General features: G+C 40.6%; 1 protein-coding gene across 1 annotated transcript; it reads right to left on the bottom strand.

Moving 5' to 3' along the window:
- Nucleotides 1-20: 20 nt before the first annotated feature.
- On the bottom strand, nucleotides 21-24,774 carry slc22a31 (solute carrier family 22 member 31). Its single transcript, XM_083999355.1, has 9 exons — nucleotides 24,335-24,774; nucleotides 21,305-21,408; nucleotides 20,546-20,700; nucleotides 11,917-12,085; nucleotides 11,139-11,284; nucleotides 4,010-4,118; nucleotides 3,646-3,860; nucleotides 2,955-3,066; nucleotides 21-1,994 (listed from the first exon to the last, which is right to left on the bottom strand). The coding sequence occupies exons 1-9, from the start codon at nucleotides 24,764-24,766 to the stop codon at nucleotides 1,550-1,552; spliced, it is 1,887 nt and encodes a 628-aa protein (XP_083855481.1). The 5' UTR covers nucleotides 24,767-24,774; the 3' UTR covers nucleotides 21-1,549.
- Nucleotides 24,775-26,299: the final 1,525 nt, after the last annotated feature.

Raw genomic sequence — 26,299 nt, 5'->3', positions numbered from 1 at the left:
ACATACAAGACTTCCTTGTATGTGTGACTTCCTGTATCATAGTTACAACAACAAAGACAGAGGCACAAGTTCGTTTACCTTCTTCACACCTGAGTCAGTTTTTTTTTATCTCTTTGGGCTAAGACGACGAGGACCAACAGACAATGTGACGTGACAACGTGATCTGAAAATAATAAAACACATGGAAAAACAGTCCTGACATCAGTTTGTCCAACATATTTGTAGAAGTCATCCATCTAGTGTTGAGCGGAGGTAACACACCTGAAGCTTCTCTACTTTACTGTAGGAATTTAACTTGTTTTTTTCTTTAAAGTGAAGGCACAATGGTGAAGACAAAAATGTGACAATAATTTTTAGTGACTAAGGATTTGACATTTAAAAAAAAATACATTGTGATACAAGTTTTCATGTCCAAACTGTAATAATTTCAAATACAAAACTTGTTTGTCCACTGAAGGTAAAAATATAAAATCTGACTCTGAAAATGTCACATAATAACATCTGTTTAAGGCTGATCAAGTAGTGTGTTTGTCTCAAAACACACATGTACACACATACACACAAGAAGTAATTACATTCATTTTACAAGCTGTAAAGCCACAAAAATGCAGAAAGTTATACCCCAACATAAAATACAGAGAAACCTGTAAAGAGACTCAGAGGTTAAAGGTTGAAAATATGCAATGACCTTCATTTAAATCGGCTTCACTAAACTTTGTAGCCTCTTCATTCCAGTGTGTCGTGTTCGACTCCTCCAAGGACACAGATCCTCCAGTGGTTTGTACGTTTGAAAGTTCAGTTTTTGAACAAAGAGAAAATTATATTTCTTTTTAAATAGCACCACTTTTTAAACAGTTGGTAACTTCATCAAGTGGTTTAAAGAGTAAACAAACTCATCAGCCAAAGAAAAAATTCCTCATCAACTGGTTTGTAGTTTGCACTCGATCCGTCTCCTCGGTGCATCATCAGCGCCCTCGTGTGTGCGTTGCCAGTATGACACGGCTCCTCTCAGCACCGAGAGAGACGCAGCTGGTGAATCAGACGCACGTACTTAATGAAAAGTGCATGAGTTGTTAATAAATGGACAAAGGGCTGCAGCTCACATGATCCCCCAGCGGCTGCACGGTCGACTCAGCTTCACTGGTGAAACTAATGTCTAAAAAATCTGGTTTGAATGCCTCCACACAGACAGGACACGCAATGTCACAGTTCAAATAGGACTTTTTTTCTTTTTTTCTTCTAGTCCTCATAAGTTTGAACGAACAAAATAACAAAACAAATGAAGTCACTGTTTTTAAACTCATTACCTGGATCCAAATGAGAAAATACCATCACACAGTAACGGCTTCAAGTGTTTATAAAATATAACAAATACACTGCAGAAAAAAACAGATCTGAAGTGCACTGTTCTGCCCAGCCAGTGCCTCAGACAACTAGTCAATAAAAAAAAGATGATGGTGGAGGGTTAGAGGTATGTAAGCAGAGGGAGAGGAGGGATAATCCAAGTCTTTACTGAGGAAGAGGAGGAGGATGAGGAGGAGGAGGCTTCCTAAGATGTGACTTCCCTCCGCGTCTCCCCCTCCGCTCCCTGTGTTTCACTGTCTGACAGCAGCGGGGAGTGCGTGGGCACAGCGATCCTGTACGGCAGGGTGTCTTTAGTCAACATCCTCCTGGTGGCAGAGACCAAGCGGGAGTAGTTGTCCGGGTTGTACTCCGACAGCGGGGGCCGGGTGCGGAGCAGCGGCAGGTTGTCCCTGTCGGGCCGGGACAGGAAGAGAGGAGGCCGCCGCTGGCTCTCGCCCTCCTTCAGGGAGTCCGGCAGCGGCTTGCGTTTGCTCTCGGGCAGGAGCATGATGCAGAGGACGGAGAGGACGGCGAAGGAGGCGAAGATGACGTGGTGGAGGAAGTAGCCGCTGTTGTTCTGGAGCTCCATCAGGGAGGAGGCCGCCATGCCGACGCAGCCTGCTGCCAGGACCAGGCCCAGGCAACCGCCGCTGAGACAGAGAGAGAGAGAGAGATGGACAAGAGATAGAAAAATCATCAAGGTGTCAGGATCAGACAACACTTTCCTTTTGATGAATGTTGCACTCTGACCCACTCACAAATGGGCAACTTGGTCTATGATGTGATGCACATGGTGTAACCAGCATTTTTTCATTAAAAAAATCTGACTATATACACAGGAAAATAAATCTGGACTCAAGTGTGGAGTAAATGACATTCACTTTAGCAATGCAACACTATGTTTCTTTACAAATTTTACATAATTTGCCACACTATTTAGAAGAAAAGTTGTGTTTTTTAGGATATGTCCTACTAAGAATAGCCAAAATGCATTAAAGTTTCAATATACAACCACAACAAAAAAATCTATTTCTGTTCAATGCTTTCAGAAAAAAGTATCTTCTACTTTTAGTTAAAAAATACCAACATGAATACAAAATGTACATTTTAACAAATCTGATGCATGCTTTAAAACATTTTTTTTTAAAGATATTTCTGGATTGCTCATCTTGCCAACCCCTATTTGTCATTGACCCTCCTATGGTGACATTAAGAATCTTTAAAAAGGATAAATACATTTCTAAAACTGCTGTAGTTTTTAGCGAACATAACTCAAACAAGAGCAAATTGTGCATTTGTAGGGGATTTTTTGCATCGGTCTCATGTTCATTCAGAAAAAGCAACATCAGGCATTTGTCAAACTTCTCAGTCGGAATAATCAATTAGTTGTTATTGTCTTTTCATGGACTTTGGTGACTCTGCAAAGGTGTTACTGATACTTCAGGTTGTTGTCAGGGAGGAGGAAATGTGAAAACCTGCAGTCGTGTGCGAAGGAGAACTGGTGCAAGGTCAAAATGTGATCACACCAAAAAAAAAAAAATTCAGTTTACAGCACTTTCAGTCAAAGAATTAAAACTATTCATAACATTTCACTGAAACTCGTCACTTACCGAACCACAGTCGGCATCACCTCACAGGCGAAGAAGACGCTGAGCATGGCCAGAGCCTGAGAGAAGAGCAGGCCGACGACAGAGAGCACCAGCACCAGGCCTCCATGCAGGTCTGACACACACACAGAGAGAAAACACAAACACAACTGAACCGTGTCCGTATCAACACTGTCGACATGTCCTGGTGAACCAACGTTGTCATGTCGTGTTGTTACGGCCCAATCCCAGTAAAACCACCAGGTTTTAGTGCCATCGTCCCTCTGTCAAACCATTTCATATTCACAGTCTGTTGGTCAATTATCTGCAGACTTTGCCTGAGGAAATTACACACAATTCACTGGGCTCAGACATTAAACACAGGAGCTGATGATGGCAAATTCCAAACATGCTTTCACCAGATCTTATCCAACACTGCATTACTCACTACTCTGTTTACAAACAGGAAGTAGAAAGGACCCGTTCCCATTCTGTGACGCCCAATTTCAGCTCCTCTGATACGAAACCTCAGTCACGTGTGCTGCTGATTGCGAAACTGCTGAATTGTTGTTTTACTTTTTTATAGCTCCAGAATAACATCAAATTTTGTGACTCAGTCTTGAGGAGCAGTTTGAGAGACGAGGCTCCTTGTGAGAGAAGGAATGAAGTTTGATGCTAAGCTGCTAATAAATAAACAGATGTGGATGTAACATACATGGAGTGAGGGCCAGAAGCAGCAGCGACGACAGCCCGGTGATGATGGCCGACAGCAGGAGAATGCCACGACGACCGAAGTGATTGACAGTCAGACAGATGAAGATGCAGGCCAGCGCTCCGGTTACAACCCGGAGGAAGTAGCCGAAGTAGAAGTTGGTGGAGTAGCTGTGCAGGTTTCTGGTGAAACAGTACTGGATGCCGGTTCCAATGAACCTGGACAGGAGAGAAGACGGAGTTATAGGAAACAGACAACAGGCATGTAAAGGGTTTGAAGATCATTCCTTAATCTCTCTGCTCATCTTCCTCCACATTTCACTTCCTTATCATAAAATCATTAAATAGAAATTTCACAAGGAACTCACAGAGTGAAGCTGAGGATGAGGCAGTTCTTCCAGATGATACGAGTCCGATGCAGCTCCAGAACTGAGTGGTACCTCGGCGGACAGTCGTCTCCATAAGCTGCATCTATGTCTATAAATAATAATAATAATAATATTTAAAAAACTGTCAAGAATTCAACCTATTCCCAAATATTGAGTGCTCGTCTTTCCAGCAGGTTTTCATGGAAAACCTACATAAAACAAATCTGTTTAACATATTTACAAAGCTATTGGTTGGTTGAAGCATGAAAACTTCAAGAGATGAGGAACAATTACACCGATTCCTCAAATTATAATGAGATTGTAGTGGAACATATCATTCATCTCGTCCTACCTCTGTGCCACTGATATGTTAAAAAGTGAGGATTTACTATTGAAGATGCTGAAATCAAAATGAAACATTAAAAATAAAGGCTGTACAGCAGTGGTTCCCAAACGGTGTGCCGCGGCACACTGGTGTGCCATGAGGCAAGTCCAGGTGTGCCGTGGGATTTTGTGACAACCATACATTATTATTGCAATATACAACTACACAAAAAATAATTATTTTTAATTTACTATCAGTACTTTGTATGCGCTCATTTCATAATACAGAGGCAAACTCTATACCTAAAAACAATTCTTAAAAAAAAGATCCTCAAAGAGAACCCCATATTTCGCACAATATGTTTCAATGCTGATCAATCTGTAGGACCATGGACGGTTATTGTGACCTGTCTGGTTTAAATGGTTGTATTGCTGCTTTGATGAAGCCTAATTTGATAAAGTTTCAAATTAATCTTTGAAATATTTCGTTAATAAATATGATTTTGTGAGTAATGTAGCCTAGTTTTCCTTGTCACATTTTATTTGGCATTATTAAATAATTATGCACATTTACAGATATTTTACATGATATAAGTGATAACACGTGTTATGAAGGCTATTTTGAACAATAGGTGTGCCTTGAGATTTTTACTTGTCCTTTGGTGTGCCTTGGCCACAAAAGGTTTGGGAACCACTGCTGTACAGAGACACGAGGTTAAACTGGGACACACTGATCCAGATCTACTGAAACAGAGACGAGCATTCAGCAGAGACAACGTGTCCTGATGTCACACCAGGCTGGACGTGTTACTTCTGCACAGAGACGAGCAGAAATAATTGTATTTTCCCGGACGGATAAAAAAAATTAAACACGTCCTCCGGTAAAACAAGAACAGGAGGGAAATGATGACAAACAACTCTACAGCTGAGTTACTTAGAATAAAACTGAAACAAATAAACTTACCTTGTCTTGACTAATCAAGACAAGGTAAGTTTATTTGTATAGCTCATTTTTACAAACAGTTTGTCTCAAAGGGATTTACACAGCAGCGTAACAACATCCTCTGCCTTTAGACTGTTGTTGTTGTTTGACTAAAGTTGTCTGGGAGTTTTTCCTTAGTCAGTGTGAGAGTCTAAGTTCGGTTTCTTTTTAAAATTTATTTAAAGCTTCTTTCATTTTTTTAAATTTTTTTTTAAAGGTGTACAGAAAAGAAAATTGAATTTGAGCCCACTCTGGATCATAAAATTAGTGTAATAACTCATCTATCAGACGATGTAGGTCAAACTTTGTGCAAAATTCTATTTTTGAGTAAATCCGGGATGAAAGTGTGTATTTTTTTTTTCGCATTGGATAATGCAGGCGCACGGATTATACGTCAGCCTGTACACGATTCACCAGCCACTGATATTGGATCCGTCATCCGTCATTCAAACGTCTGAGACAACACACACACACGGAGCTCGGTCTCGCCCCAAGCTTTGAATATCCCGCCCGCTCGATAACAACCAATCAAATTCGTTTTCCTCACTCGGGTAAACTCGTGTTGCAGCTCGTGACAACTCGGCGCGACAAACAGGACAAACGGCCATTTCTGTACACCTTTAAACACAAGAATGTCAGAAATGTACTGGTCTCTGTTGAGTGTATTGACATTGTAAACTGAACGACGTTTGGCTTTGGACAGATGGTCAGACAGAACAAGACCCTGTTTGAGGAACTATGATGGTAGTTTTCAGTAATTTCTGACATTTTTATAGATTTAACCCTCTTGCGGTATTAGCGCCAAAAACATCCACTAGGGGTCACTTTTTCCTCTTAATTTGACCATAACTTTCACTGTATTGCAGCAAATGGCATGATTTTTGCTGACAAACCTTATTTTTACATACAATTTGAAAATATGATTTTGAAATTTTCAAAAGGTCAATATTACACTGTCTGCAAATTTACTACCCTTTAACGGTATTAGTGGCTGTTTTCATCCACTAACTTTGACTGCTGTAAAAATATATCAGATAAATATTTTTTTCAAATTTTTTTTGCATAAATCTGTTAATCAACTTCAGTCTTGATCAAAACTACAATTTTTTTTTTTTTAATTCAAAATTTTAACCCTTTGCATGCCATTTGAAAAAACAAAGTCACTGATATGGGAAAAAATACACACAAAATGAGCTATTTTCAATATAAAAAGTGATTGGACAAATACATTTTTTTTCATGCTATCACAGTCTTGGATATGTCAAAGATTAGTAACATAATTGGTTTTGATGCATATTTAGTTTTTGTGCAGCAACAGATTTTCAAAAAAACTTCCTTTAGCGGTATTAGTGGCTGTTTTCAGCCACTAACTTTGACTGCTGTAAAAATATATCAGATAAATATTTTTTTCAAATGTTTTTGCATAAATCTCTTAATCAACTTCAGTCTTGATCAAAACTACTAAAACTTTTTTTTTAATTCTAAATTGTAACCCTTTGAATGCCAATTGAAAAAACAAAGTCACTCATATGGGAAAAAATACACACAAAATGTGCTATTTTCAATATAAAAAGTGATTGGACAAAGACATTTTTTTTCATGCTATCACAGTCTTGGACATGTCTTAGATTAGTAACATCAATGACTTTTATGCATATTTAGTTTTCGTGCAGCAACAGATTTTCTAAAAAAAAATCCTTAGTGGCTGTTTTTGCCCCATTGACTCCCATTATAACCACATGTTTTGAATGCAGAGACATGACACTATATATAAATATAATTTTTACAGTCAGGGTGATCAACCCTGTTCAGAAGGGATCAAATTAGGTAATTTTACTGTTGATCACCTGGTTCACCCATTTACCCATTACATAGGCCTGTTGTATTACTAGCCTAGTTTCTGTATCTGTATAATAGTGTTTATGAGCATATTTGTGTGTGTGTGTGTGTGTCAGGGATGCAAACGGGTCAGGACCAAAAAAGAGAGGAATTGTCGTGGGGGGGGGGGGGGGGGGCTCACCATTAACAATATCACAGAAAAGTCTATTTCCAGTAGTTCAACCCCAACCAAGTATTGAGTGCATATAGATGGACAGTTTTCAGAAGGCCAACATTTCTATATTAAAAATGCTTTAAAAAAATAAAAACCATTGCAATATTTCAATTTTGGAGATACTGATTTTTAGGTCTTCACTGAATGTTAGTCATAATTATTACTATTAAAATAAACTGAAGAAATAAAGACATGGGATTTAACATCCCATTCAGTGTGTAATGGACATATAGGCCTATATAATGTGTTAGTTTCACTTTAATTGAACACATTCTACATCGCGGAGGCGACGTCTCTCCTTCACCTCTGAAACGGGGCAGAGCTCCGTGGGAGACACCTGCCTGACACAGCAACGGACATGCACGGGGGGAAAAACGGCGGCGCCGTCGCACCGAATGCACGCGGATACGCGCCGCTTTGGGTACCGAGCGCGCACGTCGCGTCTACATTGGAGGTGAATAGGAAGGCTCTGGGACTGATTGACTGTGGACCACCACCAGTCTGATCAGGTCCATCACAGCACAGCAGCTGCAGCTCTGCCCCGCTGTCACATGACGCATATCAGCGCAATCTGTTTACATTAAACCGACATCAGGAGAATAATGAGAATTATGATTAAAAAAAATATATATTTGTTTCGAATTTTGGCCCCTGGATCATGATTTTTTTGGGCGCATTCTTGGTAGAAAAAAAAAAATCCTCTAAAAAAAAGACAGTTGGGATGCATAATGTGTCTCATAACAGTATACTGTGCGTCGTTACCATGGTTGGTGAGAGCAGAAATGTTGTTGTAGGCCTGTGCATACTCTCATTTGTCCAGGTCATAGTATTTCAAAGGAGGTTAAATCGAAAGCAACTGGACTTATACTGAGTCTCCACACCAGATAGTTGGACCAGTCCCAGCCTGGTCAGATGCTACATGAACTGATGAAGCCTCTTGGATGAGAGGTGAAACGTCTTCCTAGACTTTTTTTTCAAAGGAGGTTAAATCGAAAGCAACTGGACTTAGTTATAATAAGTAAATAACTAAGTCCAGTTGCTTTCGATTTAACCTCCTTTGAAAAAAAAAAAAAAAAATTGTTGTAGTGAAAATGGGCGGGCTCGTGAATTTTTTTTTGAAACGAGTGAAAACGAGCGCTAATTCGCTTATCTCGCGTATCTCGCGTTTGGTTGCGCGTAAAAGCTCGCGCGAAAAAAAAGCGTTCCTCGTGTTTGATTTTCAAACACGATGAAATAGACGAAGACGCGAGGGTCCCGTCGCCATAAAAGAATCGGGTGTAGCGTCGCAAAAAAAAAAAAGTCGCGTCTACCGCGTCTCGCGCCTAATCGCGTCTTTGCGTCACGGCCTTTTACACCGCGGACGTAACGAATAAACGGTGACGGTGTGAACCAACAACATAGAACAGGACCAGACGTGGCGTTGTTTCCTCTTTTCACCGACAGCTCCACTCTCCCTTACTTACACTAACTACTGTTATTGTTGAGGCCAGAGGATTGTGGGATTTGTAGTTTTTGACCAATCGCAGGTTGTGCTCTTTCTTTTTTGTGATTTTCCTGGTTCACACATGTTTTTTTTTTTTTTAGGGGCAAATGCGAGCGAAATGCTCGCCCATGGTGGGCATACGAAAATTTAAGAGCTGTCTTATTTAAGTCTTGAACACAATAATTCAACAAATTTAAGACATTTTAAGGCCTAAAAGTGTGTAATGGACATATAGGCCTATATAATGTGCTATAACCAGAGACAACCATGAATGAGTTCGCCTCAGTTTCACGTGATTGTCACTGTCAGCCTGTTAGAAAAACATTTTACTGACCCCAGCTGAGACCCCCCCCCCCCAGCTGAGACGCTGAGACCCCCCCCCCCTCCCCCCCTCCCAAAAACAAAAACTCTTCGGATCTGAACGATTCACACAAGTCACCTAATTGGTCATGAAAAAAGCGAGTTTCGCTTTTCGGCGCGCTGTTTGCATCCCTGGTGTGTGTGTGAGTGAAGTTCTGAGTGCCAAGGCTCCTCTTCTCAAGATCAAAAGGCCACCTGGCCAGCAGGCGCATGATCACACTTACACTTTGTTTTTGTTTACTGTATGTAGACTCTTTGTAGTTCTGAGAGCCGGGGTGCATGTTTTGATTTTTTAGCTATATCAAGGTCGGTGCACAAAGGTCACACACCTAATTGAACATACACTAGAGGTCAGTCCTGCAGTTACATACCCTCTATTTTAACCCTGTACTCTCCACCCAACACACACACACACACACACACACACACACACACACACACACACACACACACACACACACACACACACACACACACACACACACACACACACACACACACAAATATGCTCATAAACACTATTATACAGATACAGAAACTAGGCTAGTAATACAACAGGCCTATGTAATGGGTAAATGGGTGAACCAGGTGATCAACAGCAAAATTACCTAATTTGATCCCTTCTGAACAGGGTTGATCACCCTGACTGTAAAAATTATATTTATATATAGTGTCATGTCTCTGCATTCAAAAAATGTGTTTATAATGGGAGTCAATGGGGCAAAAACAGCCACTAAGGATTTTTTTTAGAAAATCTGTTGCTGCACGAAAACTAAATATGCATAAAAGTCATTGATGTTACTAATCTAAGACATGTCCAAGACTGTGATAGCATGAAAAAAAATTTCTTTGTCCAATCACTTTTTATATTGAAAATAGCACATTTTGTGTGTATTTTTTCCCATATGAGTGACTTTGTTTTTTCAATTGGCATTCAAAGGGTTAAAATTTTTAATTTTTTATTTTTTTTAGTAGTTTTGATCAAGACTGAAGTTGATTAACAGATTTATGCAAAAAAATTTGAAATAAATATTTATCTGATATATTTTTACAGCAGTCAAAGTTAGTGGCTGAAAACAGCCACCAATACCGCAAAAGGAAGTTTTTTTGAAAATCTGTTGCTGCACAAAAACTAAATATGCATCAAAACCAATTATGTAACTAATCTTTGACATATCCAAGACTGTGATAGCATGAAAAAAATTGTCTTTGTCCAATCACTTTTTATATTGAAAATAGCTCATTTTGTGTGTATTTTTTCCCATATCAGTTACTTTGTTTTTTCAAATGGCATGCAAAGGGTTAAAATTTTGAATTAAAAATTTTTTTTTTTTTGTTTTTATCAAGACTGAAGTTGATTAACAGATTTATGCAAAAAAATTTGAAAAAAATATTTATCTGATATATTTTTTACAGCAGTCAAAGTTAGTGGATGAAAACAGCCACTAATACCGCTAAAGGAACGTTTTTTTAACGCTGTATGAGGGTTAATGATTAATCAAGACGTTATTTGGCATCTTAATGGATCGATAATGAAGATTATTGTAAGTTGGAGTCTTAATTTAGACTTGTTCGGCCACAATAACACACACAGGAGTGGTTTACCGTACAAGATTTACTGTTTTCATCATGAACCAACATACAGTATGACGGATCCTATCTTTTCAAGTTTCCTGAAAAAACCTTTTTACGTCTTAAAGAAGGTCAAACATTTTTCCTTTGCCTTCATATTGTTATAGATGGATAACAGTGGCGTTCTTGCTTCTTTCACCATTATTTTAATGGTTCACATTAAACATTACATGAGTTACAACACTGAATAGGTTCATATAGGACAGAGTTGGGTGGGGTAGAGGTGTTGGTGTGTATATGTACATACTGATGACGGTGGTGTACGTCTGAGTCATACATGTGTGAGTGTGAGTACCTGAGAGCAGCGTTTCTCCGGGGTAGATCTCGTCCTGCTGACAGGCGCCGTTCCTGGTGGAGAATTCCTGGAGACTCTTCTTGGCCTGAGGGATCTGAGCCGTGGCCAGGAGCCAGCGAGGAGACTCAGGAAACACTGACGCACAGCTGAGGAAAACAACCGCTGTTATCAGACTTTCTAACCTCAACACAGTGGGAGGAAAAAAAAATAAAAAATCACACTAGACACTCTGTTCTTGCCAAGAAGTTGTACCAGTTATTTTTAAAACAAAGAAAAGGTATTTGATAAAAGTTTATCACTGAAACCTAGAAGTATCAACCTGCCTGTGTTTCTAAAGATATTTAACTATTGACTTTTAATATCTTAAAGTTAACGTGTTCATGCTTCGCCTGAGGAACACACTTTATTACTGCAGTGACAAACACACTGTAGTTAGAGACAATCACTCCTCTGAGCTTCCTCTTAACTTGTTCATGCTTTAATTAACTGTTCCTCTGTTTGTGTGAATGCACCGTCTTGTTCTAGTCTTGTATATCTGTAATTTGTTCTCAGGCGTCTCTGGTAAAACAGTTTGGGGTTATTCCTGAACACATAAATTAAGTGTTTTTTCCACAGGTTGTTGTGTTTATATGTGAGTTCAGGTGAGACTGAAACAGGAGCAAATGTGTCAAACAAACAGAATCAAATTACGTCGCTGCTACAAAACAATAAACTGTTAATGCTTCTTCAAATACACACATGGTGCGTCCACCACCTCAAACACAACCACCCGACTCACCACCAATAGGAGAGCAGCAGCAGAAGAGGCAGAGTGGCCACGGCCTGGAGGACGGGCCAATCCCGGCACAGCACGGCGACGCCGGGCAGCAGCAGCTCGGCGAACACGGCGAAGAAGCCGCTCACCATGGCAACCATGAGGCGGTGGGGAGGGTCACACAGCTCCAACCCTGAGAGAGAGAGAGATGGGAACACAGATAAACATCACAACACAGCTCAAGTGGTGCGACTAATACGTTTGTCCAAAACCAATGGATTTCCTGATTTCCTGACTGGACTTGAACCTCACACTAAAGACGCTGATGCTGCTTGTTGTTGTTGTTGTTGTAGTTGTAGGTGTTTTCATTGAGTGAGTCGCTCCATGTCAGCACAGTTAAATGTTGTTTCCTATTGAAGACTGAGGTCGATATCACTCCCACCTGCTGACAGCACTGCTACAACATCCTACTAATGTATTTATCTTTGTTCACACAGTTTCAAGGCCTGATGTTCCTGATGTTCTGTTTCACTATGAATAGAGTTAATGGAGTCTTTTTCATCAGATCTAGAAGTGTTTAATTTCCTTTCTTACATCTTAAGTGTGAAAGAAATTCTACAAATTACTTAAAAAACAAACATTATTTGTTGTTACACCTGTAAAACCATATGAAAGATATGAAAACAAACAACATCGGGAGTAAAACTGGAGATATAAATCTTTCTTTTCATTTTTTTCTGTCAAAGTTTAAGTTCATAATTTAAGTTTACTATTTAAAAAATGTATAAATATAAAGATTTAACACACATTTTATATTTATTGAAATCTTTCTGGTTGGATAAAAAGTTAAAATGTTGCTGATTCACTGACACATAAAATCACCATGTACAACATATTAACCTTTAACTGTACTTTGTTTAATTCAAACATGAAGCTTGATCCTTTTCTCTAATGTTAAAATGTTGATTAATATATATAAATGTTATTTAGAAATGAGACTGTGGATAAAGTTATATTATTATTAGCTCAGTGAGACATTTTTCCTTTCTGTGGCATTCTTACGTTTACTTCACTTAAAGTATTTTTCCCCAAACACCAAAGACACTGTTGTTCTCCTTATTGGAGGATTTTCCCATCAGCTCACAGATGTTTGACCTTCGTGTGAAACCTCCGAGCAGGGAATTTAAATCTATCTGCTGGTTCAAAGCAAAGAAGAAGAAGAAGAAGGGAAAAACAACAACCATGAAATTGTCCAACATGTTAGATAAGGCCTCTGGGATGTGATAACGTCCTCTAAACCTCAGGTACTGACGTAAACTGGTGTGGGAGTGTGTCCAGCTGTGTGAGTCTTCAGCTGAACTCTAACTTCCCGCCCACAACGAGCGCTGACCCCGTTTCCATCTGCTCAGGGGAAGAAAACGAGGAGCTCACTTCCTGTTCGCTTCCTCTCCTTCGGTTCCGTCCTACTATTGTTTTCTCCACTCCAACATTTCCCACAGGCCTCAGCTCCACGTCCAACTCACAGAAACCCACCCCCCTAAAAAGAATCTGGACTTAATCAGACCTCGACCTCTCAGGAATGTGGGAGGATATTTGTATGTCAAAAAAACAGGCAAAAATCTGTATGTGTGTGTTTTAGGTGGGCCCACTTTCACACTCTGCTGTGGCCTCCTCCCAGGCAGGAATGTGCACTATTTCTACAAATGCTCACATAATCACATTCCCATGCTGCTTCATTCATGTCCTAGAGAAATCCACGCTGTCTTTAACACACTATGTATCTGTAGTTATCTGTATCTGTACCAGCCGGAGTCATTTCATCCGACACACACACAGATGTCGCCATTTGTATCAAATTTGATACATGAGTTTTTGAGACCTCTACATCCTCACTGTGATTTTTGTCCCCCTGAAAACCTAATGTAACCAGATAGATGCAATGATCACATGCAATGATCAGATAATCCACCAGGCTGCAGTTATTTATGCACCAGCAGGCCTTCACTTGGGACATCCAATATGGCCGCTGTCAGTCAGTGACCCAAAAACCCGAAACTTACTGAAACTTCAGTAGGAATAGTTACTGCATTGATGCAAAGTAAAACTACTTTCATAACTCATTTTATAGTAGAGCCGTGTTGAAAATGTGTGTATCAAAATAGATACCACAGGTATGCAAGGTAATTTTCTATGCAAATCTGATATGCATTTTTCTCTTTTTATTAATTTTTCTTAAATTATTTGTCAGAAGGTCCATTAAAGGGTCCAATTTCTGACAATTATTTCATGGTTCAGGCTTTACAGGGTTAAGACTGAAGTCAGGAGAGGTTTAGATTCGTCACAGAGAGAAGAGGTGGTTCACCACAGAGATCCCCTAAAAAACAGCTGAGAGGCGGAGGTAAAGAAAACCCTCCAGCCAGCTGCCTCCTGTCAATCACAGCTCAAACGCACTGAAAAGTCCCGCACAACAACTGTGCTGCACAGTCACACACACACACACCTGTGCAAAGTAATCCAAGTTGGCATCTTTCATTTTACGAGGGCGGTTAAAACATGTCGCCTGTGGCTGTGGTTGCACGACTGGTGACTAAAAAAAAACCCAGAAAAACACTGTGTCCCACTTTCAGTCTGAGGACGATCTGAGCAACTTCTGTTATCCAGAGTCTCACTGGCATTTATTTGGTACTTTTTCTCTTTGGAAATAATGATTTCTCAGCACTATTTGTTAAAATTTGTGATGCATGCTGCAGTGTTTAAGATGTTTTTTGTTGAAATGAAACTGCACAAGCAAATAAAAATTGCAAAAATAAAAAGATCTGCTCAGTTGTGGGTGTTGGCCACAAAATAATCTTTATATGTGAATGAGAAATTGAACCCCAAAGTGAAATCTTTTTTCGACTTTCAAACTCTGTCAAAACAGCAGAAAAAACTTTTAAAATACATCATCATCATCATAAGTCACTGATGAAATGTCACTAAAACCAAATCAAGATATAATCGTCATTATTAAATCTTATGCTTTAGCAATAGTTATTCCAGCAGTAGTGTTTACCATCTGTTTCCTCCAACTGAACAGAGGATTCACAGGAAACATTACTGTATTTTATTTTAGAAAACCAACTGTTGCTGTAAGCAGCCTGACCTCAGGTCAGTTTTGCTTTGTTGTTACGATGCCATGTAAAGCCCTTTGAGACAAACTGTTTGTAAAAACGGGCTATACAAATAAAATTGCCTTGACTTGCCCTTTCTTACTGGAGTCGCCCTTAAAACAACATGAGCAACATATGTTTGGTTGCTCAGAGTTCATCGCACTTATTGTTTCTGTGACGTCGAGTGTCACGTCCACCAGGACTCAAACAACTTTACAGGACACAAATAAGACGTCACAATGTTTTTCTATGGATAGAATAGATTATTTTCTCTTGTACCAAAGGGGACATATTATGGAATATCATTTTTTGAAGGCTCTATGACATATATTTGGGTGTTTGTCTTGCCTTACGGCCCCCAAAATGTGAGAATTGACAAAAAAAATCTATAATGTGCAGGCTCTCTAGGTTGAAATTCACATGGTTTTAGGAGCTGTTCCCTCAGTTGTCTCCCAGTGATGTAACTAGGTTTCTAATTTGCGTAATATCACCCCTATCTTGTACCTGTAGAAGCAGTGGTTCATTTGCATTTAAAGGGACAGGCGCTGAAACCAGCCGTTCTGAACAGGGCTGTTTTCAGAGTATGAAAAGAGCTGTGATGTTTGATCCTTGGGGTTTAAGACACCTGGGAACTATTTTAATTTGTGGAAATGTGGCATGATGTGTCTCCTTTAACAACATTGACAATTTGTTGGAACTGCTCATTGTATTTTTTTTTTTTTGCAGTTCTGTTTCCCATTTAAACTGAAGCAAGGAGCAAAACTGTGATGAGGATTATTTTGAACTGAAGTTCAGTTGTGCTGAACATTTCAGTCTAGTCACACAGGAAGCATTTACTTTCATTCTCATCTTGATCTGCAGCTCAGTGTGTTTTACCCTGCAGTGTTTCCTCCAAGTTATTAAAAATATTTCTCCCATGAGAGGAGCTCGTTACAGAGACTGACAATCAGACTCAACCGCCATGTTGATTATCTCTGAACAAATCAGAGACACAGGCAACGATCCAAACGCCAAGGAAAAGAGTAGAGGTTACAAAAGTTCAGCTGAAACAATAACTGCAGAAACAGGCTTAATGCTGCAGGAATGATATTTGTTGCTGAGGCATTCAGACTGCTTTTATTAACAGGGATGCAAACGGGTCAGGACCAAAAAAGAGAGGAATTGTCGTGGGGGGGGGGGGGGCTCACCATTAACAATATCACAGAAAAGTCTATTTCCAGTAGTTCAACCCCAACCAAGTATTGAGTGCATATAGATGGACAGTTTTCAGAAGGCCAACATTTCTATATTAAAAATGCTTTAAAAAAATAAAAACCATTGCAATATTTCAATTTTGGAGATACTGATTTTTAGGTCTTCACTGAATGTTAGTCATAATTATTACTATTAAAATAAACTGAAGAAATAAAGACATGGGATTTAACATCCCATTCAGTGTGTAATGGACATATAGGCCTATATAATGTGTTAGTTTCACTTTAATTGAACACATTCTACATCGCGGAGGCGACGTCTCTCCTTCACCTCTGAAACGGGGCAGAGCTCCGTGGGAGACACCTGCCTGACACAGCAACGGACATGCACGGGGGGGAAAACGGCGGCGCCGTCGCACCGAATGCACGCGGATACGCGCCGCTTTGGGTACCGAGCGCGCACGTCGCGTCTACATTGGAGGTGAATAGGAAGGCTCTGGGACTGATTGACTGTGGACCACCACCAGTCTGATCAGGTCCATCACAGCACAGCAGCTGCAGCTCTGCCCCGCTGTCACATGACGCATATCAGCGCAATCTGTTTACATTAAACCGACATCAGGAGAATAATGAGAATTATGATTAAAAAATATATATATTTGTTTCGAATTTTGGCCCCTGGATCATGATTTTTTTGGGCGCATTCTTGGTAAAAAAAAAAAAAAAAAAATCCTCTAAAAAAAAGACAGTTGGGATGCATAATGTGTCTCATAACAGTATACTGTGCGTCGTTACCATGGTTGGTGAGAGCAGAAATGTTGTTGTAGGCCTGTGCATATTCTCATTTGTCCAGGTCATAGTATTTCAAAGGAGGTTAAATCGAAAGCAACTGGACTTATACTGAGTCTCCACACCAGATAGTTGGACCAGTCCCAGCCTGGTCAGATGCTACATGAACTGATGAAGCCTCTTGGATGAGAGGTGAAACGTCTTCCTAGACTTTTTTTTCAAAGGAGGTTAAATCGAAAGCAACTGGACTTAGTTATAATAAGTAAATAACTAAGTCCAGTTGCTTTCGATTTAACCTCCTTTGAAAAAAAAAAAAAAAAAATTGTTGTAGTGAAAATAGGCGGGCTCGTGAATTTTTTTTTGAAACGAGTGAAAACGAGCGCTAATTCGCTTATCTCGCGTATCTCGCGTTTGGTTGCGCGTAAAAGCTCGCGCGAAAAAAAAGCGTTCCTCGTGTTTGAGTGGGAAGCCCCTTTGGGTCTTCCCACCGTAGCTGAGCTACGTTCTCCTGACTGGAATATTTCTTTGTTATATCATCACTTTTTGGTTTGGTGGGAAGCCCCTTTGGGTCTTCCCACCAAACACGATGAAATAGACGAAGACGCGAGGGTCCCGTCGCCATAAAAGAATCGGGTGTAGCGTCGCAAAAAAAAAAAAGTCGCGTCTACCGCGTCTCGCGCCTAATCGCGTCTTTGCGTCACGGCCTTTTACACCGCGGACGTAACGAATAAACGGTGACGGTGTGAACCAACAACATAGAACAGGACCAGACGTGGCGTTGTTTCCTCTTTTCACCGACAGCTCCACTCTCCCTTACTTACACTAACTACTGTTATTGTTGAGGCCAGAGGATTGTGGGATTTGTAGTTTTTGACCAATCGCAGGTTGTGCTCTTTCTTTTTTGTGATTTTCCTGGTTCACACATGTTTTTTTTTTTTTTAGGGGCAAATGCGAGCGAAATGCTCGCCCATGGTGGGCATACGAAAATTTAAGAGCTGTCTTATTTAAGTCTTGAACACAATAATTCAACAAACTTAAGACATTTTAAGGCCTAAAAGTGTGTAATGGACATATAGGCCTATATAATGTGCTATAACCAGAGACAACCATGAATGAGTTCGCCTCAGTTTCACGTGATTGTCACTGTCAGCCTGTTAGAAAAACATTTTACTGACCCCAGCTGAGACCCCCCCCCCCCCCCCCCCCCAGCTGAGACGCTGAGACCCCCCCCCCCTCCCAAAAACAAAAACTCTTCGGATCTGAACGATTCACACAAGTCACCTAATTGGTCATGAAAAAAGCGAGTTTCGCTTTTCGGCGCGCTGTTTGCATCCCTGTATTAAACAGATCACCACAATCTCCATTTTACTTTTCCTTAGAGACATTTTCAAGTTTATGCAAGACGCCTGAAAAATGTCCGATAGTCAATAAATACGAAGACGGTTACATTGAATCAAGTTAATCTGGATTTTTCACCCAACCACAAAAAACATTGTGTCCACCCACCACATTGTTGTTCAAGTACTTTCATGTCATAAACAGAGCATTTGTCTGTGACTTGTTAATATGATCTTGTGAAAGTAATTAAATCAGTTCTGTTTGGTTCGGACAATGACTGATGGAAGCTGCAGAGACGATGTGCATAATGTGTTTTGTCATGAGATCAGAAGATAAAATAAGACGTCACATGAAAAGAGATGAGAGTTGGTGCTTCACCCAACACCATGTGGTTCCATTCATCTGCAGTTCCTCTTCACAGCATATACTGTACTGATCAATTAATATCAACAAATACACTCGATAGTGACGAGACGACTTTCATAGTCTGTTACAGACTGTGTCTTGTTGCTAAACTTCATTAGTCCTTTTAAAGGGATAGTTCAACATTTTGGCAAATTGGCCCATTGCCATAATCCCTATAGTCATAGCAGTAGGTTTGTTACCTTTAATTGTCGGTTCGTTACCTTTAATTGTCGGTGCAAGCTATTTTTAGAACGGCGGAGCAGAGCCGCGAGCTGCTCAGAGCTACGCTACGGAGGCTCATGGGATTTCTTGGTTTGTTTCCCTCATCAAAGTCATCAAATACACAATCCAACAACTCCGAAACGCTCTCATGGACAAGTTGTGACCTGCACATTCCCCACGCTATGAGATAATAATGGAGCATTATGAGACAGGGTTGTTTTAGAGGTTAATTCAGAGACTGCTTGCCGGAAAACTGCCCCAGACGGAAACTCTCGTAACGTTCTGTTATTATCTCACAGCCTGGTGAATGTGCAGATCACAACTTGTCCATCAGAGCGTTTTGGAGTTGTTGGATTGTGTATTTGATGAGTTTGATGAGGGAAAATCCCAAGAAATCCCATGAGCCTCCGCAGCGTAGCTCTGAGCAGCTCGCGGCTCTGCTCCGCTGTTCTAAAAATAGCTTGCACCGACAATTAAAGGTAACGAACCCACTGCTATGACTATAAGGATTATGGCAGTGGACCAGTTTGCCAAAATGTTGAACTATCCCTTTAAAGACTAAGATGAAATCATGAACTGGTGATTTAACAGAGACTTGGTTACAGCAACATCTACAATAAACTGACCGTTCAGTTCTTGTTCTTGACATTCAGACATCAGAAATAATAAAAGAGTCAAGTTTGACTCCAGTTGTTTGTGTTTCCTGGTGTAAAGATAAGACGTTGAAACAGAGATACGCAGGATTTCTAATGTGCTTCTCTCAGTCAGTGGGACTTTTCTTATCTCTGCCTGATAAGATGCAGGAGCTCAGCAGGAAGCAGCTCCAACTCAGACCGGCAGCACATTTTAACAAGCCAAATGAAGCTGAGTGAATGTGCATGTACGAAAGCAGCGTGACTGCAGCACACTGTGCACGGGGAGTCAGCCACATGTGCACAGTTTATAACATTAGCATTACGTAACATTTACACAACATTAGATTTTCTGGAAGAAACGCATATAGTGTTTAATATGAATGGCCTACATACGTCTGTATTTGCCTCATGGCCTCATGACAGAGTACTGCGGATTTGTTCATTTTCACACAAACACATGGCTGCATGAAATGATAAATCTGATTATTTAAATGAAGCTCTGATCAATGACACACAACAATAACACCAAGACATGTCTGATTACAGGGTATTTTCACAAATGAGTCCTCGACATTTACAGTGAATTTACAGTTGTGTTTGTGTCCAACCTCCTGATTATCACCCACTTCTTATTATCTGTTGTGATGTAATAAATGGTAGTTGTTGTTTTTTAAATAAAAGACAAGTAAAATGAGATGTAACAAAAACATGACATTCATATAAACAGTGTGCCAGTGGATGAGTCAGAGTGAAGAGCAGGAATCTGAGAGTGCTCTGTAAAGTAAACACAGGAGTGAAGTGTGTGTCTGAGTGTGGACGAGCTGAAGTCGCTCTTTTTCCACAGAGGCTGATTACTGAATAAGGCTGCAGGAAGCTGCACCGCACTCCAGTGTGTGTGTGTGTGTGTGTGCAGGATACTCACTGATAATGTACGAGGACACAAACACTCCGGCGAGCATGGCGCCTTGGCAGAGACGCAGCAGCAGAAACACGACGGCGCTGCTCGACAAACACACGGCAACTCCCAACAAACTGGACAAACTGATGGAGAAGAGGAAACTTCGTCGACGACCCAACCTTCACACACACACAAACACACAACCCACAAAACATACACAACTGAAATTATTCAAGAACGAAAGTGTTAAGTGTGCGAGACTAATAAAAAGTCATATAGTGATTGGTCAAAACGTACACACCAATAATCAATGACATTTCAAAAACTCTACTCATTCTCATTTCAATAATATAATTTTATAGGAGTTTGTTTTTATTAATTATCATTTCTATTTCATTATTATTACGTTTTCTAAAGTTGTTGTTTTATTTCTTTATTTCCCTTTTAATGATGGTGACATTTTCAACCCCCTCTGCTCTTTCAACAAATTGCACATCTCTTATTTGTCAAGTTACAACAACATCTTTGAGCTGCAGAAACTTAAACATGATGAATGATGAAATAACATTTTGTAGTGACTCATTTAACGAATATATCACGGTTAACAACCAATCAGATTGCCAGATTTCACCTTTCCGTTTTATAATCAGATTTAATTAGTTCTTATTTTACAGTTGGTTAGAGGTATATTTAACCTGTCATGATGTTTTTTTATTTTATTTATTTACTTATTGGATATGAACGACCTTAGGGTTTCAAATAAAATGTGGTTTTTCTACCTACCAGTCGCACAGAGTACCAAGGAGGACGTATCCCAGAATCCACCCCGTCATGAAGCAGATGTGCTGCAGAGGGATTTTCCAGTAGTCACTGCAAACCAGGTTCCACTGCAGAGGAAGACAAAGACACACTTTGACACATTCACAGACCAGAACAAAAGCACAGTAATAACTTGGACCAAGGAAATGAACCAGAAATAGAGAAAGTTGTAATCGGATCAGGACTCAGAGGAAGACCAACTGTTGTACACTTCATGAACTGTAAATGAAGATGCTCCATACGGTTCATCACGGGTGATGAACAGTGATTTGACGTATTGTTTTTTAATGTTTTATCTAATTTCATTCATGAGGTCTGTTTTAACCAGGTTTCAAGTCTCTGCAAAATTAAATGGATCCATCTCTTTCCTGAAACCAGAGGAGCAGGAAATGAAACTAAAAACTTGTAGCGTGCTTCAGTGTTTGAGCCGTCGGTTCAAAAACCAGATTAAGAAAAACAAAACAAACAAAAACACATTGAACGTCCTTCAGTTTACTCAACTAATCCTAAATATGTGTCTCTATTTCTGTATAAAATATGATTTATACGAGCAGAAGCTTAAAAAGGGAACAAGAACAAATTGTCACCAACATAATAATTGGACTACATAACATGCAGAGAATAGCAGGCGAGCGAGCGGGCGAATCAGAAACAGAGAGAGATTCTGTGCGGGAGCAGGAATGTAGATCATGTCCCTCCTAACTGAGTTAACGTGTCTGCTGACAGTCTGATTACATTAGAACAAAGTAGAGCTCAAAGTAGAGCAGCCTGCAGCTCTGCTCCTGCTTCAGTACCAGTCGCTGCCTGGAAGAAGATCTTCTTCTCCTCCTCCTCCTCCTCTTTTATCGTCTCCTCTGCTTCACTGTGATTCATGACAGGTTCACTGGGTTTTAGGAAAAATAAACTATTTCATTGCATCATACAGAGGAGTGTTTCTGATATTCAGCCTGGGCTTGTTGATATAAATGGAGTGGACAATATAATAGAAACACTTCAGAAATGTGTTCCTAATAACGGTGTCAATGTGGTTAGGGTAAAAAAAAAGAGAAAGGATTGTTTATATAATATTTAGCACAATGAGAATCAGGGGCATTTATTAAAAAAAACATTGGTGCTAGTTTGTTTTGCTTTGTTATTTGTGTAATTACTTTTTATAGGTGAGGTTTAAAGATAGGCTCAGAGTTAAGAGTTGTTTGTTGATTCTACAGTTGTGCAAATAAAGCTAAAAAAAAAGAAAAGAAATGTCTGTGTCTAGTCTGAGGGACGACATGAGCTGGGAAAAACAAAAATCAATGATAATGACAGAAAAGTAAACACACAGAGGTGTCGATCAGGTGATGAGGAACCCACTTGCATCAGCTGCTGCTTTACTAACGTGTTTCTGTTGCTCTTGGTCGATCATCGTGATCTCTGACACTTTGTCTCTGTCACATAATCCAGAGGGGTTCCCCCAGTAGAAGCCCCTGATATATTCAGGGAGCGACTACGACACAGTGAGTCACTGAACCAAAATGGCTGCACAGGCAGAACAAAAACTGAAAACTGATTCAGTGCCTAAGGGGATCTCACAAATGACTATGCTCGAAAGTGAGTTTTGAACGCAGCGTGACACAAATTAGAGACGTGGTCAGATTCCTTTGTTACAAGTTTGGAAAACAAACTTGAACTGCTGGACACCCGTTCATCAGAGCAGTGCATTGTGGGACAATTTCACCTACTTTAAGCTGTACTATGTAGGTCAAGCTGTTGTAATGACAAATGACAGTGTGCTGTATAGTTGTTGTGAGGTTCCACCACAACCAATAAACAATCAAGTGAACAATGTGAGGCCTTCAAGGTCCTTTGGGAGTCTGGAGTTTCTCTGATCACAGAGGAACCAGCAGGAGAAATGGTTGTCAGCGGTGACAAAATCCTGCACCAATGTGATGATGTATCCAGAAAACCATGACAACACAAACACCAACGCTATAAACCAATCACCACTGAGGTGATAATCCAGGTAAACCTGCACCTGGCTCACTGAAAGCCCCCTGTGCTGTTCCTCAGGCTGATGAGCCGTGAGTGGAGATGATTCAAGTTTTCCTTTGTCCCCGTGGTGACGTCAGAGCCACAGGAAAACTGTTGCTGGTGAAGGAGGCGTTCAGGGTCTCAGGAAGGAACTCACAGGAATCGTATTTCCAAGCGCCTTCGTTTTGTCATGAGAGGAAGAGGAGGAAGAACCAGGGTCTCCTCCTCGCTGCCTTCATCTACTTCGCCTACTGACGCCACAGTGCTCTGATAATATTCAGAGGAGAAGTTTAGGAGCCATTACCCATAATGACTTGGAGCTGCTGGGTTACAAAACCCTGCACAGACATGTTGAAAGGCATTTTTTGTTGCACCCTGTTATCAATATTTGCAGACTGGGATGGATCCCTGAGCAACAGGAGACCAAAGAAACAGACTGAAGAGCAGATTAACACCTTTCTGCTGCTTATTTACACTTGTTGCACAACAACATGTGAACCTGTTGTTTGTGTTCAGGCTCTGTCTGGTTGGAGACATGATAGATTATAGATCGTAAAACACAAACACCAGGCTACACTTTACTTTTACTTTTCACACCCTGAGAAACAGAAGCGCTCATGATAAAGTGGATGCAAACACACACACACAGGGCGCGTCCTGATGAGAGATGAGAAACCACAGAGAAAGAAAGAAAAAAGCTGAAGAGTTTGTCTTCACATCTGCACAGTTTCCTGCAGAGGTGATTCGTTACACCAAAGACGGTTTAGCGGAAACGGTGGCACTGTGCACATCATCATGACTGAGATCTATAGAAGTTTGTTTCTCTGGACTCTGATCCAAACTGCAGAAACTGTAGCACTGAGCTGAAAAACTACATCTGTTTTCAATGCAGAGCAGTGGATCAGTTTGTCCCCCATGGCTCCCACAGTCACACACCACAGTGATGCCCTGAGTGATGGACAGACAGTCAGTGTCTCTGTCTCTTACCTCGGTGACAAAGTTGCTGTGGAGCCCCGCCGCGGAGGAGAACTCCCACCCCCGGGTGCAGGACACCTTCTCCCGGGGCACATTCCCGGAGAAGACGGAGCTGTTGGCCGGGTACTTGAAGAGCTCGCAGTGGCTGAGGCCGGAGCCGTCCACCCAGGGGATGGTGAGGTTGAGGTATCCCTGTCTGGAGAAGTTGCTGAGCAGGAAGGCGGAGGGCAGCAGCTGCGGGTCCGGCTTGCAGTGGTAGTTGTCCGGGATCAGGGTGTAGAAAACGTCGCTGATGAGATTGAGCATGACCGCTAAGTTGGGGAACCAGCTGAACACGATCACGACTCGGTTGTAGCGTCCGTATCCGCCGCACTGAGGGAAGATCTTGGTCTCGTAGTCCATCTGGAGCGGAGCGAGAGCGGGTCCAGCCGCGTCCGTGGCCATGGCGCAGAGAGTGCGCACAAGCGTGAAGGGAGAGAGGAGGCGGCAGGTAAAGCATGAGGAGGAGGAGGAGGGAGGAGAGAGGAGGAGGAGGAGGAGGAGGCTCAGACAGCACGAGGGGTTTTGGGACCGACCGATAGGCTGATACACCTGATGTCTCGGTGACTCATGTGTGGGAGTCCCTCCATGGGTACACAACTATTTTTACTCGGTCACCAAAAGCAGCGCAGTGACCGGTGGCTGCCGGGAAAAGACATGACCTAGGGTCAGAGGAGAGTTCAATGAAACACATACAGTTTATTTATCAGGCATAAAAAACAAAAACAAAAAAAACTGTGTGTGTGTCTTCGCTCCAAAACCACCGAATCCTACATTTCCCATAATGCAATTTGACAGCATGTTTCATTCCCATAAAATATCTGCAAAATTTCCACATTTCCTCCTTCACCTTACTTGATACTCAATTTCCCACTCTATTCATGTCAAACATTACACAAAAGACTGTTTAATAAAAGCACTGGTTGTCTATTTAACTGACCTGAAATCCATGTGATTATACGACTCTAAGTCTTTTTTTAATGTTTAATATGTCTCTATTTGCATTGCTTTGTGTTTCCTTTTTGTAGGCTACATTAAAAATAGTTGGATTTCTGGCCCTGAAATCTTATCTTCTTAGATCTTATTGTTTCTTATATTTTATGTTTATTTTATTGTGCTTTTATCTGATGTATTTAACTGTAATTGTATTTGTTTTTAATTGTAAAGCACCTTGCTATATAAATAAACCTTGACTTGAAAAGTATTATGTTTTATTATTATTATTACAATCTGTTTTATGCAGCTCTGTGTGATGTGTATAGACTTGGATGTTTATTGGCTGCAGTGTAAAATGTGATTAGACACTATCAGCTGTGCGATCAGTGGACTGAATGAGGGTGAAGATGAAGAAAGACTTGGCACAGAGCGTCTTCAGTTCAGCAGATGACTGTCGTGCTGTCGTGTGTTCGTGTCATCTGACTCTGATGTGAAACATGACATCTCAAATGACACCGAAAACAGACACTTGTGATCACAGACTGTCAGAGATGACGAGGAGCTTTTTTTTTTTTTTTTTTAAACCTCATGACCATGATGTTTATAATGTCATGTTATAATGTGAAATGAAGCAAATAAGTTTGGTTAAGTCATGTCATACGTCTGCAAACAGGACTTGGCACGAGTTATAGAAAAATAATATTGAAGTTGAATATTCTGCTGAGTCATGTTTCAGGGAACAGATTTACCCCAACGTACTAAAGCCTGAAGATATTTCTGACATTTAAAGTGTGAAAACATCAAACATCCTCCTGTCAACAAGAACCAATCAATATTATTCCCACCTACTCTTTGTCATAAGTGGCGACTTAATGATACAATACAAACACAAAGCCAAAAAGAAGTAATATTTCAAAATTTTATTAACGAACATAATCTCTGAGGAACAACAGCAGTTCTCGCGCTCTCTGTACATGCAACTGTAGAAAATAACAATTTAGA

The sequence above is a fragment of the Trachurus trachurus genome (genome assembly GCF_905171665.1).
Source record: "Trachurus trachurus genome assembly, chromosome: 3".
Lineage (NCBI taxonomy): Eukaryota > Metazoa > Chordata > Actinopteri > Carangiformes > Carangidae > Trachurus > Trachurus trachurus.
The sequence above is the reverse complement of the archived record's forward strand: the minus strand, read 5'-3'. Positions and strand labels throughout refer to the sequence as shown.

Bases quoted from the DNA above. Each gene is read 5' to 3' on its own strand.
- slc22a31 (XM_083999355.1), bottom strand. From the start codon at position 24,766: ATGGCCACGGACGCGGCTGGACCCGCTCTCGCTCCGCTCCAGATGGAC. The intron at 12,086-20,545 runs GTGAGTATCCTG...TCTCTCTCTCAG, and splicing joins TGTGTCCTCGTACATTATCA to GGTTGGAGCTGTGTGACCCT. The intron at 3,861-4,009 runs GTGAGTTCCTTG...TCTCCTGTCCAG, and splicing joins CTCATCCTCAGCTTCACTCT to GTTCATTGGAACCGGCATCC.